Below are 14,271 nucleotides of genomic sequence, written 5' to 3'. Positions count from 1 at the left end.
ATCCCTATTTCCCTTCACTTGCCAAATAGCAAAGCTTTCATCTTCACCCAGCTCAAGATAAACCCACAGGTCACAGAGGAAGGAGCAGGACGGAGCTGCTGGGGAGGGGTGATAGGATCCTCCCTTGGGTGGCTGGAAGCATGTGCAGGTGGACGACTGGGGTCCTGAGAAGGGAAAGGCAGGTGTGTGGGCCTGAGCCTTGGCACCCACCTACCAGGGCGCGGGGGCGTCTGCGGGTTGAGAATCCATACTGTCACTTGGAGCCGCATTGATTCTTTTTTCAGACTAATGGCTCAGATGGTAGAGCCACCAAACAATGACTAAAATGTGAGTCAAATGCTTTCAGATCAAATCATTCCCATGAAACAGGAAGACAGGCAGGGCAGGAGGACAGGAGGACGGCTGCTTTTGATCTAAGTCATGTTGACATCAGTGAGCTGGGGACATTCCATCTCCATCGCTCTGTGCAGTGGTGAGGCAGCCCGGCCAGGCTCTGGAGCTCTCCCCTTCCGACTTGTCTCCCTGGGCCCGCCCGACCTCTGCACCGACGCCAGGGGAGCGTCTAGAATCGCCCTCAAAGTGGAGATTCTGCAGATGTTTAAAAACCAACTTGCATTTAAAGGTACAAAAAGCTCCCATGAGGATGAAGCGGGGCGGGAGAAGCAGGCGAGGAGAGTCAAGCCACTAGAGGGCCCGGGGCCAAGGCCCCCAGGAGGCGAGGCCGCCCGCGGAAGCACCACGAGGGAGCACCGAGAGGGAGCACCGCGTGGGCCCACGGGAGACACTGAAGGGTTTCCCTGCCATTTCCCCCTCCTCCTTCTGCTGTTGTTCAGGTTTCAGATTCTTTCCCCAAATGTTCATCCTTATTTTACAATTCTATTCTTAAAAAAAAAAAATCTTTTGGCAGCAAGATCCAGAGAAGACAGGTGTTTTTAAATGGTCTGAGGTACTTAACAGAAAGCAAAAACTCTTACCACCTCCTCAAGAGTGGGCACAGGTTCCCACATGGCTGCTGCGACTGATACTGTTTCCACCCTGGCCCACTTCCTCCTTGCTGATTATCACTCATGCGATGGGAGGAACAGAGATGCTCAACTTACAATGAGGTTGTCCACAAACCCATCACAGGTTAAAAAGATCCTTAAGTTAAAAATAGCTAGATTGTGAAACCAACCTAGATGCCCTTCAACAGATGAATGGATAAAGAAACTGTGGTATATAGACATAATGGAATATTATTCAGCCATAAAGAAAAGTAATATCTTGGCATTTGCAAATAAGTGGATGGAAGTGGAGAATATCATGCAGTGAAGTAAGCCAATCCCCAAAAACCAAGGCCAAATGTTCTCCCTGATAAGTGGATGATGATATATAATGGGGGTGGGGGGGTGGGGAGTGAGAGAAGAATGGAGGAGCTTTAGATTATGTACAAGGAAATGAGAGGGAGTAGGGTATGGAAAATCATGGAATGAGACAGACATCGTTACCCTATGTACATGTATGATTATGCGAATGGTATGAATCTACATCGTGCACAACCATTGAAACAAAACGATGTACCCCATTTGTGTACAATGAATCAAAATGCAGTCTGTAAACAAATAAATAAACAAATAAGTAATTTTTTTGCAAATGTGTTAAGACCTGACCTACAGGACATCGACTCAGCAGGGTGTCTGTGGTTACCCGCGGGGTCAAGGGGCAGACTGGGCGCTGTGACCTGCTGCCTCTGTGCAGCATCACAAGACAGCATTGCACTGCTGGAGAGGGAAAAGACCAAAATTCAAAATCTGAAGTCAGATTTCCACTAAATGAATACGGCTTTCACACCATCCTAAGGTGGGAAAATCTAAGTCCAACCACCAAGGACCATCTGAGCACCGGGCAGAAGTACAGGGCCTCTCCCCACACAACAGGACGAGGGCCACAGCTTCCTGCCATCTGAACTCAGCACTCCGTACACACTCTATTTCCTGAATCAATTCACTTAGAAGTGACGGTAACACGTTCTTTTTTTTTTTTTTTAATTTATTCTTCTTATGGTAAAACATAACAAAATTAACCATTTTCACCATTTTTTATTTTAACCTTTTTTTCCATTTTAACCATTTTTACAAGTACATTTCAGAAGCACTGAGTACACTCCCCCTGGAACACAACCATCACCTCGGAAGCCTCTCTACCCTCCCACACCAAACCCTACATCCATTCAATAACTCCCTATTTTCCTCTCCCCCTGGAAACCACCATTCAACTTTCCATCTCTATAAATCTGACTCTTCTAGGTTCTCATATAAGTGGAACCACAGAGTATTTGTCTTTTTGCATTTGGCTTATTTCACATGTAACGTTGTCAAGGTTCATCCATGTTGTAGCCAGTATCTGAGTTTAATTCCTTTTTAAGGCTGAATAATATTCCACAGTATGTCCAGATCATATTTTATTTATCCATTCACCAACTGATGGACATCTGGGTTGTCTTCAGGGCAACATATTCTTAATTTAATCCTATGATTTAAGAGTTTCAAGTCATTCAAATTCAATTGCATGCTTACCCAGGTTCACTTACTATGGGAGGTAGTATGGGAAGTCACAAACATGAATCAGACAAGATACTTGCTCCCAAGGAACTTACAATATACTGGGAAAGGAGGAAAGAAAGAATGAGAGTAATCTGCAAATGACTTTCATATTGCTAAACCCTCACTACATGCTAGGTGCATTCCCCAATCCCTGCCTGTATTGCTCACAATAACTCTGTGAAGGAAGCCAGTGAGAAGACTGCTGGAAACAGATAAGACAATCAATCAGATGGGAAGGGAGGATCTGGAGGTGAGAGAGACCTCAGGGTGGGACTGCAGACTGGCAATGAATGCATTTTATACAAGATGAGCATCCTGCTGCCGAGGACACCTGTATCTGGTGTGATTACTAATAGCACCCTTTCACTCTCAAAAAGGTCCAAGTCCTCTCTTCTATGGTCACACCAACTATAAGCAGTAAGAAACCAGAGCCAGTTTTAAATCTGGATTAGTAAAGAAAGTGGTAATGCCTTTAGAGACACAGGAGGAAATCAGGTTTGGGGAGAGATGGCGAGTTTGGATTCAGACATGCCGAGTTTGGGGTGGAGGTAAGGATTTATTTAAGAGAGAGAAGAACCTTGCCCGTGGATTTGCGCTGTATCACGTGAAGGAAGGCATCATTGACCTAAAAATAAAATAAAATAAAAATATGGTCAGACTTACACATATGCATATTCCAACAAATGTCTCTTGACAGTTCAGTTATTAAAATGGCTAAAGTATTCAGAAACATTGCCAATAAACTATTCAATGCTACCTAAGTAATCACCATAAATATAAAGGATAATGATAATAGCTAAGAATAACCTACCCTTGGTATTTCTCCCTTTCATTTTCTTTTGGGGTTTTTTTGTTTGTTTGTTTTGTTTTGTTTTTTGGTACCAGGGATTGAACCCAGGGGCACTTAACCACTGAGCCACATCCCCAGTCCTTTTTTTATTTTTTATTTTGAGACAGGGTCTCACAGAGTTGCTTAGGGCCTTGCTCAGTTGCTGAGGCTGGCTGAACTTGTGATCCTCCTGTCTCAGCCTCCCAGGCCACTAGGATTATAGGCGAGTGCCATCACAGCCGGCTCCCTATCATTTTCAATGCTGTCAGATAAATGTGAGCAGGTAGAGGCCACAGGCCGGTCCCCACTCTACTGTAACAGCTCCCTGCCAGTTGTCCCACTTCAGAAGTGTTCCAGCTTTAGAAAGAATGGAGCCTCTGGCAGAAGAATAAAAACTAGAATGTTTTGTGATTCTAATCTTTTATTGAAATTGTCCTATTTCTTATGTAACTGAGATTATAATCAACTGCAAATTTTTTTTCAAAAATGCAAGGTTATAAAACAAAAAGCAGCTACAGTGATCAAGACAGTGTGATACTGGTGAAAAAATTAAAAAGTGGATTAATGGAACTAAAGAGATGTCCCCAAAATAGGCCTACACAAATACAGTCAACTGTACAGTCAACTCCTTTGACAGAGGAGTAAAAGCAACTCAAAGGAGAAAGCACAGTCTTTTCAAAATATAGTGGTGGAGGGCTGGGGCTGTAGCTCAGTGGCAGAGCACTTACTTGCCTAGCATGTGTGAGGTACTGGGTTTGATCCTCAGCACCATATAAAAATAAATTAGTGAATAAATAAATAAAGGCATGCTGTACATCTACAACTACAAAAAAATTTTTTTAATATATAGTGCTGGAAAAACTGGATACACACATGCAAAAAAAAAAAAATCTATATTCAGGCCTTATACCCCTCACAAAAATTACCCTGAAATGGATCAGAGGCCTAAATGCAAAATGCAAAACCATAAAATATCCAGAAAAAAGACATAGAAAAATATCTAGGTCACCTTTGGCTCAGCAATAAGGTTTGGATACAGCACCAAAAGTATAATATATGGGGGTGAAAATTTGGTAAGCCAGCTTGGTTAAAATTGAGATTGTTAAAAGATTTTTAAAAACAAGGCATAGGAGCTGGGGATATAGCTCAGCTGGTAGAGTAGTTGCCTTGCAAGCACAAAGCCTTGGGTTCAATCCCCAGCACCGCAAAAAAAAAAAAAAAAAAAAAAAAAAAAAAAAAGGCATAGGCTGGGAGAAAAACTTTGCAAAACATATCTAACAAAGAATTTGTGTCTAATATATACAGAGAATTCTTAAAACTCAAGAAAACAATACAATTAAAAGGCAAAGGTCTGAACAGACACCTCACCGAAGAAGATACACAGATGGCAAATACGCATATAAAAAGACACTTAATGTAATACATCACTAGGGAAGAAAAAAATGCATTACTCAGCCATAAAGGAAAATAATATGGCATTTGCAAGTAAATGAATGGAAGTGGAGAATATCATGCTAAGTGAAATAAGCCAATCCCAAAAAAATCAAAGGCCAAATGTTTTTCCTGATAAGTGGATGATGATATATTATGGGGGCGGGGGGGGGAGTGAGAGAAGAATGGAGGAACTTTAGATTATATAGAAGGAAATGAGAGGGAGGGGGCATGAAAAATCATGGAATGAGACAGACATCATTACCCTATGTACATGTATGATTACGTGAATGGTGTGAAACTACATCGTGTACAACCATAGAAACGAAATGATGTACCCCATTTGTGTACAATGAATCAAAATGCAATCCGCAAAAAATTAAAAAGTAATTTTTTTTAAAAAACAGCAATGAGAGACCACTGCCCACCTATCAGAATAGCTAAGATTCAAAACACTAACACCAAATGATGGTGAGAATGTTGAGCAACAGGAACTCTCATTCACTGCTAGCGGACATTCAAGATGGTACAACCACTTTGGAAGACAGCAGAGCAATTTCCTACAAAACTGAAGATACCCTTAACCATGCAATCCAGCAATCACACTCGTAGATATTTAACCCACAGGAATTGAAAACTTAAGTGCACACAAAAACATGCACCTGAACGTTACAGCAACTTTATTCACAATTGCCAAAACAGGCAGGACAAAACATCTTTCAGCAGGTGGACAGAAAAGCTAGCTAGTACAGCTTTGCAATGGATTAGAATTCAGTAAGAAATGAACTATCAAAACACAAATGGAAGAACCTTACATGCAGACTGCTAAATGAAAGAAGACAATCTGAAAAGGATACATATCATATGAATTCAACCATATGACATTCAGGAGAAGGCAAAACCAGAGAGACACTAAGAACAGTGATTGACAGATTCAGGAGCGGGGATAAGGATGAACATGTGGAGCTCAAGGGATCTTTTAATGCAGTGAAGCTATTCTGTATGATATGTAATAGTAGATTCAGGATATTATACACTTGACAAAACCCACAGAACTGTACAACACAAAAAGTGAACTCTAATGCAAACTATGGGCTTTAATTAATACCTTTAATGTATCAATATTGATTCATCAGTTCCAACAAATACACAATACCAGTGCAAGGTATTAATAAGAGTGGAAACTTAGGGTGTAAAAGAGGGAATACATGAGAACCCTCAATACTCTACTGAATTTTTCTTGTACTTGAAACTGCTCAAAAATGTCTATTGATTTTTTAATTAATTAAGTGATAAATGCAAAAAATGAAATTTTAAAAATGGAATATACAAAGTATTATTTGCAGATAATGTAAATATAATTTCATTTATGCAGAAATCAGAAGTTTTAGTAAAAGATAATAATCATAAAAAGTATCATTATTTGCACAGAAAAGCTAATAAAAGAATAAGCAAATAAGAAAGGTCATCAGGACTATGAAATACGAAATTAGTTTATACTAAAAAGTTTCTTCACAGCAAAGGAAATGATCAAGAACATGAAGAAAGAGCCTACAGAATGGGAGAAAATCTTTGTCACCTGCACCTCAGATAGAGCACTAATCTCTAGGACATACAAAGAACTCAAAAAACTTAACACCAAAAATAAATAAATAAATAACCCAATCAATAAATGGGCAAAGGAACTGAAGAGGCACTTCCCAGAAGAAATATGAATGGTCAACGAATATATGCAAAAATGATCAACATCTCTAGCAATTAGAGAAATGCAAATTAAAACTACACTGCGATTCCATCTCAATACAGTCAGATTGGCAATTATCAAGAATACAAGTAACAATAAAAGTTGATGAGGATGTGGGAAAAAAGGTACACTTATACATTGCTGGTGGGGTTGCAAATTGGTGCAACCCACTATGGAAAGCAGTGTGGAGATTCCTCAGAACACTTGGAATGGAACCACCATTTGACCCAGTTATTCCACTCCTCAGCATATATGCAAAGGACTTAAAATCAGCTTACTATAGTGGCACAGCCACATAGCAGCTCATTCACAATAGCTAAGCTGTGGAACCAACCTAGGTGCCCTTTGACAGATGAATGGATAATGACAATGTGGTATATATACACAATGGAATATCACTCAGCCATGAAGAAGAATGAAATTATGGCATTTGCCAGTAAATGGATGGAACTGGAGACTATCATGCTAAGTGAAATAAGCCAATCCCCCCAAAAACCCAAAAGCCGAATATTCTCTCTGATATGCTGATGCTAACACACAATAAGGGGGTGGGAGGGAAGAATAGAAGTACTTTGGATTAGACAAAGGATAATGAAGGGAAGGGAGGGGGATGGGAATAGGAAAGACAGCAGAATGAACTGGACATAACTTTCCTCTGTTCATATATGAATACATGACCAGTATAACTCCACATCATGTACAACCACAAGAATGGGCAGTTATACTCCATGTATGATATGATATGTCAAAATACATTCTACTATCATGTATAAAAATGATTAAAAATTTTTAAAAATTTTAAAAATTACTGACACTTCCCTACATCAAAAATAATCAACTTACAAATATAACAAATAAAATATTGTTCTCAAAAGCAACAAAAAACAATAAAGTATTTGTAATAGATATAAAGAATAACTCCCAAGACCTTGTAAAAAAAAAACTTTAAACCCCATTAAGAGACATGAAAGATCTTAATAAGTGGTGATTTATCCCTGTTCACAGATGAGAGAAGATTGTAAAAATATTAATTTCCTCTAAATTAGTATAAAAAAACCAAAACAGTTTCATTCAGCTAGAATTGTTAAGAAACTAAACAAATTTATTGTAAAATTTAGTTAAAAGAACAAAGAGCCTCAAATAACTAAGTCAAATTTGAAAAGAAAGAACACAGGTATAAGTGTTACTCCTCCATATCGCTTGGAGGGAGCACCATAAATCAGTGGGAAAACAGTGGACTATTTGATACTGGGAAAACTGACTTGCTATAAGAAGAAAAAACAATTTGTTACCTGATGTGCACCCAATGCAGAGGAGACTTTGTAAATAGTAAATCCTGACGTGTGACATAAAATATAAAGGAAGCCAGGTGTGGCAGTCAGTGCCTAGAGTTCCATCTACTTGGGAGGCTGAGGCAGGAGGCTCCTTTGAATCCAGGAGCTCAAGGCCAGCCTGGGTAACACAGCAAGATCCCACCTCAGCAAAAAAAAAAAAAAAAAAAGGAAAGAAAGAAAAGAAAAAAACCGAAAAGGTTAATAGAGAAGAAAATCACTGTGACTCAGGGACAATGAAGGGCTTCTGAAAGAAGTCTCCAATAGCATAACCTTACAGCAAAATGCTACATGATTACATTAAATCTAGACAAAAGTGGCAACAGTGTGACAAACTTAGAAGTCTTTTGCAAAACCTCAAACCAACATCCAGAACTGGCTCCTCAAAGGACCCTAGGCTTCTGCACGATCTGGGTGCTTATTAGATGTGCACAATCTTCAGCTCCATCAACATTTACTGAATCACAATCTGAACCCTAACAAGATCCCCAGGTGATTTGCATGCATATCAGTTTGAGAAGCACAAATTACACGAGAAACTTTCACAAGTTAGTAAGAAAAAGATAAGGCTCCCAAACAGAAAACTACATAAGGGGACTAAATTGCAATTCAAAGCATGGGAAACCCGAATAGTGAGTGTGTACACACACACACACACACACACACACACACACACACACACACATCTGTGCCAGGGATTAGATCCAGGGTTTCACACACACTAAGCAGATGCTCTACTGCTAAGCTACATCCCCAGCCAGCTGGAAAATATATAAAGAGATGCTTAAACTCATTAGAAATCAGGGAAATTAAAATTAGAATAATAAGTTGCCACTTTATGCTTTATCATTTGGGCAAAAAGCAGAAAGTTGGATATTGCTATGTATCAACAGGGTGCCAAATAAACGAGAATTCTCATGCACTGCTGGAAGGGACATAAATGGTCAAGTCAGCTAGAAAGTAATTGGCAATCTAAGTAGGCATACATCCTGTGACCCCACAATCCTACTCCTGGGAAAATAGCCCCAAAGCAGCATTTGCATAAGTCCCTAAGTTTACATAGATGAAGCTGTTCATTACCACACTGATTATGGTGTAAGAAATCTAATCCACCTCCAAGTTTATCACTAGGGAATGGATTTGTAACCTATGGTGGCTGTATTCCATGTGCCATTACACAGACATGGGGAGCAGTGACCCAGCTATGGGAACAGCAGCACAGACAGATCTTAAAAACAGCACTGGGTGAAAAATTAAGAAACAGACCAAGGTCAAGAGCACACCACCAACCATGTAACTGAAAAATAAGTTAACACACAAAATGATTCTGTGTGTTTCACAAGGAAATACAAATCCAAAATATATACCAAACGTGTTACAGAGACTGGCCAGAAGGGAGGAAAAGAGTGAGCAGAGGCGGTGGAAAACGCAGGCAGAGGGGGAACGTAAATACATTCACCAACGACAGAAAAAACAGCAAAAGATGAGCCTGCACAGTCCGCAGTGAGTATGTGCTTTGAAGTGAGGATTAGGGTTTATTAACCCTTTCCATTTGAGATCCTCTAAAAAAGCAAACCAAATAAATAATAAGCTGAGAAATAAATCAATGGTGGCACTCTCTCTGCAGCATGAAATCCCTGCTTCCAAAAACATCCGCCTTGCAGGGTTTTGTGCCTTACAGAGACCGTTCCAATCTGAGCACCTTCAAGGCATCTAGGGCAAGGTAACAAGTCTAGGACAGACGCCTGACACATTCTGCAGCCCCTGTTGAGAACCGCCAGGTGACTCACCCCCATCCTCTCCCTGACAATTAGAAGTCACTGCTTCCCAGAGATCTATCATAGCCCAACAATGGAAAGGACTTGAGAAATTAAGTATTATCTGAGAGAGTGATACTCTCCACCCAGCACCCTAGGGAAAGGAAGGCTGTCCCACAAATAAATGTTAACATGAAAGGAAGTTGTGCCTTCAAGTGCTAAAGCTTGGGTTTTTTTTTTTTAATAATTGACTAGTAATGAATTTTAATTTTTGGTTTTTCCTTCTGGTGCATTACAATTATACATCGGATTCATTGTTTTAGCCATTCTGTATATAAATCTTTATAACAATGTATCATATATCTCTCTGGCTCCCTTAAAAGACACCACCCTGGGGAAAGCACAATCCTTCCATTCCATGACTGGAGAATCTCATACCGTTCTGTCACCTCTCCACGTCCTGTTGCCTCTTACATTAGGATTGTTGGCGCTTCTAAAAATAGCTCAACTCTGTCCCTTTCTACCTGGTGGTTTCTGCCGGGGCTGGGAAAACAGACAGCCAGTGGTGTTAAGGACAGGAAGCTTAACACCAGTGATAAGGCTCCAAGTGAGGGACTAAAAAGTAAAATGCATGGCTTTGAACCAGTCTTTTAAGAGCCACTTCAGAGGCCTAGGGACACTTTCCTCCTGTATTTCACACACTGCATTCCTGATAGGGAGGCTGCACCAAACGGATGCCGAGATACAGGCTGTCCCCAGCACCCTGGTCTCTGCCTTGAAGTAGATGAAGCCATAATTCAATTTGTCTCCAGAGATATGCAACCTGGAATTTGCAGCAGAATATGGATATTGCTTTTGTTCTAGGATGTGACAGTTCTGCTATTGGAATTTTTAATTAGCTCATCAAGAAGGAATAATCAGAGTATTTAGTTTCCTAAATAAATCGTGCTGATTCATGCTTCCCATTAGAAATTGGCTCTTCCCCTATCATAGCACTATCCTGAGATCTTTCCAATTAAAACCTGAATTCCTTAAGGATGGGGACTAAGTCTTGCTATTGACAGGCATAACTCTGTGAAGGTTCGATAGATACAATAAATTCATGACACTGAGTGGGATGGTTTATAACAAGGTAAAAACTTTGGATTAATGATAAACTGCTATGGCTGAATTACATTCATCATGTCATTACTCTGATACAAAATGATCTGAATCTTCTTTGAAAAGTTAATCAAGGCATTTCACCAAAAAGGAGGTACAGAGGCAAATGAGCCTATGAAAAGATAGTTCAGATCATTGTTCACTAGGGGAATGCAAGTTAAACCCACAATAAGATGCCACCACACACCTATTAGAATGCCTAAAATATAAGAAAACAATACCAACTTCCAACAGATGCAGAATGACCAGAACATTCAGATACTGCTGCCAGGAAGGCGAAACAGTACAACCACTCTGCAACAGAGTTTGACAGTTTATTAAAAGCTAAACATACAGTAGCAAATCAGCAGAAGCAAAACCACAAAACATTAAAACAGCTTGACTTGGGGCATATTTGTAAGCTGAAGCACCAATTTCTAGTCCAGAATACCCCCCCAAAATGGAACACCTTGTGTGCTATGGGCTTTAATAGGAATGCACTCACTGTGGCCTTGTCTTCAAAATCACGGGATGTAAAGACAAGCACTGTTTCTGAGTAACTGAGGCAGAGAGAGAGAGATGCCAACACAATGACCCTTGCCTTTTTCTCAGGAGCATCTGTTATTTTTAAGATGTAGCATGGATTTCTCTTAAATTCAACATTTAGAAGCAGTTACAATCAAACTCCAGCCTTACATCATTCCTGCCCAATGACGTCATCTGGAGATGGTAGAGGGTAGGAATAAAGCCTACTAAGCATCCATGTAGCTTTTTAAAAGACAAAGCTACCCCAGCACCCAAAAAAAAAAAAAAGAGAGAGAAAGCTAAATGTATACTTAGCATATGATCTAGAAATCTTAGTCCTAAAATAAATAAAGCCCTTTGTTTACACAAAAATCTGTATCTAAATGTTTATAGAAGATTTACTCATAACCAACAAGAACTGAAAATAAATGACCATGAACTGGTAAGTGGCATGCTGCCACCCGCAGCAACAACCTCGCGGTAATTTATCAGAGGTGGACTGGAACTGAACTACTTCTATTATCTTTATCTGGGCTTTCTTGCTTATTTGTTTGTTTATTCGCTAGTTTATAGAGGAAGAGAGGCTTTGCTTACTTTTAGTTTTAGAAGAAGAGAAACTTTGCTTAGAGGAAGAGAGACTTTGCTTAGAGGAAGAAAGACTTTGCTTAATTTTAGAGGTGCTACTCTTTCAGAGAGGCTACTATTATCTGCTGCTTCTTCAGAGGTGCGTCCTGCATCCTGCGTCCTAAAGGTGCGTGCTAGAGGTGTGTGCTATCAGAGGTGCTTTCTATCAGAGGTGCTTCTTAGTGGTGCGTCCTGTGACCTGCAACCTGTGATCTAGAGATGTGTTCTTAGTTCCCCGTTCTGCGATCTGCGATCTGCGATCCCCGCATTCTGCCATCTATCAGAGGTGCTGCTTATCAGAGGTGCTTCCTATAGGTGTGTGTCTTATATACCTAAGGCAGCAAATCAGTTTAGGATTAAGTAGCGTGGTTGGAGCATGCGCCACCGTACCAATTAAGAATGAGGAACATCTGTTGACCACTAGCACAAAGGAGACATCAACTAATCAGGCAAAAGTAGATCACGCCGTGTTAACACTAACTATGCGCCACCTCTTGGCTCAACGCCAGCCGCCATCCTAGGGCTACCCAAACATGTCTCCATAGTGGCACATCCATACAATGGAATACTACTCCAAAATCAAAAGGAATGGATTACTGACTCAGTCAACAACCTGGATGAACTTCAGAAGCACTTCGCAAAGTCAGAGAGCCAGACTCAAAAGGCCACAGACTATAATTGAGTGCAGTGGTGGGGCGCACCTGTTCCCCCAGCTATGCAGGAGGGTGAGGCAGGAGGATTACAAATTTGGGGCCAGTTTCAACAACTTAGTGAGAACTTATCTCAAAATTTTAAAAAGTAGGGGCTGAAGTTGTGGCTCAGTGGTAAAGCACTTACCTAGCATGTGTGAGGTACTGGGTTCAATTCTCAGCACAGCATAGAAATAAATAAATAAAATAAAGTTTCAACCACAACCAAAAAAATACGTCAAAAAAATTTTTTTTAAGTAAAAAGGGCTAAGGATGTAGCCCAGTGGTAGAGCACCCCAGGTTCAATCCCCAATACTGCCGAAAATAAAATAAAGAGGCTATGGGCTAAATGATTCCATTTATATGACATTCTGGAATAGGCAAACATATAGAGAAAGAAAATAGATCAGTGGTTGGCGGGGACAGGCTGAGGGGCAGGAAAGGGAATGACTCGCAGTGGGACACAGGAATCTTCTGGGGTAATGGAGACTTTTCGGTTTTAGAAGTTCTGGAGAGAGTGAACCCAGGGGCACTCTACCACTGAGTTACATCCCCAGCCCTTTATTTTTATCTTGAGGCAGGGTCTCATGAAGTTCCCCAGGCAGGCCTGGAATCTGTGATCCTCCTGCCTCAGCTACCTGAGTAACTGGGATCATAGATCTGAGCCACCAAGCCTGGCGATGGAAATGTTCCCCAACTTGACTGCAATGGGGTGGCTACCTGACTGTACGTATTTGCCAAAACCCAGAGAATCAGGTGCATTGACAAGTGTCTGCACTCCCAGCGACTCAGGAGGCTGTCAGGAGGATTGCTTAAGCCCGGGAGTTCAAGCACAGTCTGGGCAACATAGAGAGACCCCATTTCAAAAACTAGGGCTGAGGATGTAGTTCAGAGGTAGAGCACGGGCCTTGCACATGAGGCCCTGCGCCAATCCCCAGAACTGCCAAAAATCTTGGAGAACTACATGTCTCAAGGGGGTGAATTCACTCTATGTAAATCACATCTCAATAAACTTGACTTTAAAAAAGAAACCAGGCAATGTACTACTAAATCCAAAAATTAAGTTTTGAAGTTAAGTGTCAACCTGGATTCCTTAGAAAAGAGAACCTGATCAAAACTTGTGTCCAGTGCTTCAATGAGGCTGCACTTCCGGGGAGTGAGGGGAAAAGGGAAGTGAATCAAGGGAAGAAAGAAACCACAAGGGGGCGTGTTGCCCATCCTGAGCTGGTTGTAGCTTGAGAGAGACAAGCTGGCTGTGGGTCTCAAGGGACCTCCAAGGAGAGGCCACATGAAACAGTCCACTGGGGGAGAAAAGGCGAGCAACTTATCTGTCTTTCACTCATCAGTGCTTTCCCAGTGGGGTGAACTCCCCACACTTCTGGACTGCATTACCCAGACCTGACTCAGTCTGGGGGGAAGCAGAGGCTTCAACAGGTCCACTCACATCAAGCCTCTGCACCAGAGCTGCAGTAGCCCCACCTGAAGAACCCAATGGAAGCCCTGCCTAGGATCAGGCCTCATGCCAGGAAAGCATGAGACATTCAGTGGTTTAAGAAGGGACAGCCTAGGGCAGTGGTCTAGGCTGTAGGACTGCAGGGAGCTGCTGAGGAGCCATCCCC

The 14,271-nt window shown here is 41.1% G+C and overlaps 1 protein-coding gene across 4 annotated transcripts in view; it reads right to left on the bottom strand.

Moving 5' to 3' along the window:
- Positions 1-2,034: 2,034 nt before the first annotated feature.
- Positions 2,035-14,271, bottom strand: part of LOC124962115 (quinone oxidoreductase-like protein 2) — a 29,840-nt gene continuing 17,603 nt past the window's right edge. Inside the window, exons 10-11 of one of the 4 annotated variants that reach the window (XR_007104426.1) lie at positions 7,879-8,064; positions 2,035-3,207 (exon numbers count right to left, since the gene is read on the bottom strand). Coding sequence is in view for 3 of the 4 variants with exons in the window: in XM_047521260.1 (XP_047377216.1) it covers positions 3,200-3,207; positions 7,879-8,062 (192 nt within the window). In the remaining variant the exon portion in view is untranslated. The remainder of the gene's footprint in view (positions 3,208-7,878; positions 8,065-14,271) is intronic. The other 3 variants (XM_047521258.1, XM_047521260.1, XM_047521259.1) reach the window with 3 other exon arrangements.

Source organism: Sciurus carolinensis, chromosome 12 (assembly GCF_902686445.1).
Source record: "Sciurus carolinensis chromosome 12, mSciCar1.2, whole genome shotgun sequence".
NCBI classification, from domain to species: Eukaryota; Metazoa; Chordata; class Mammalia; order Rodentia; family Sciuridae; genus Sciurus; species Sciurus carolinensis.
This window is presented reverse-complemented; position numbering and strand designations above follow the sequence as displayed.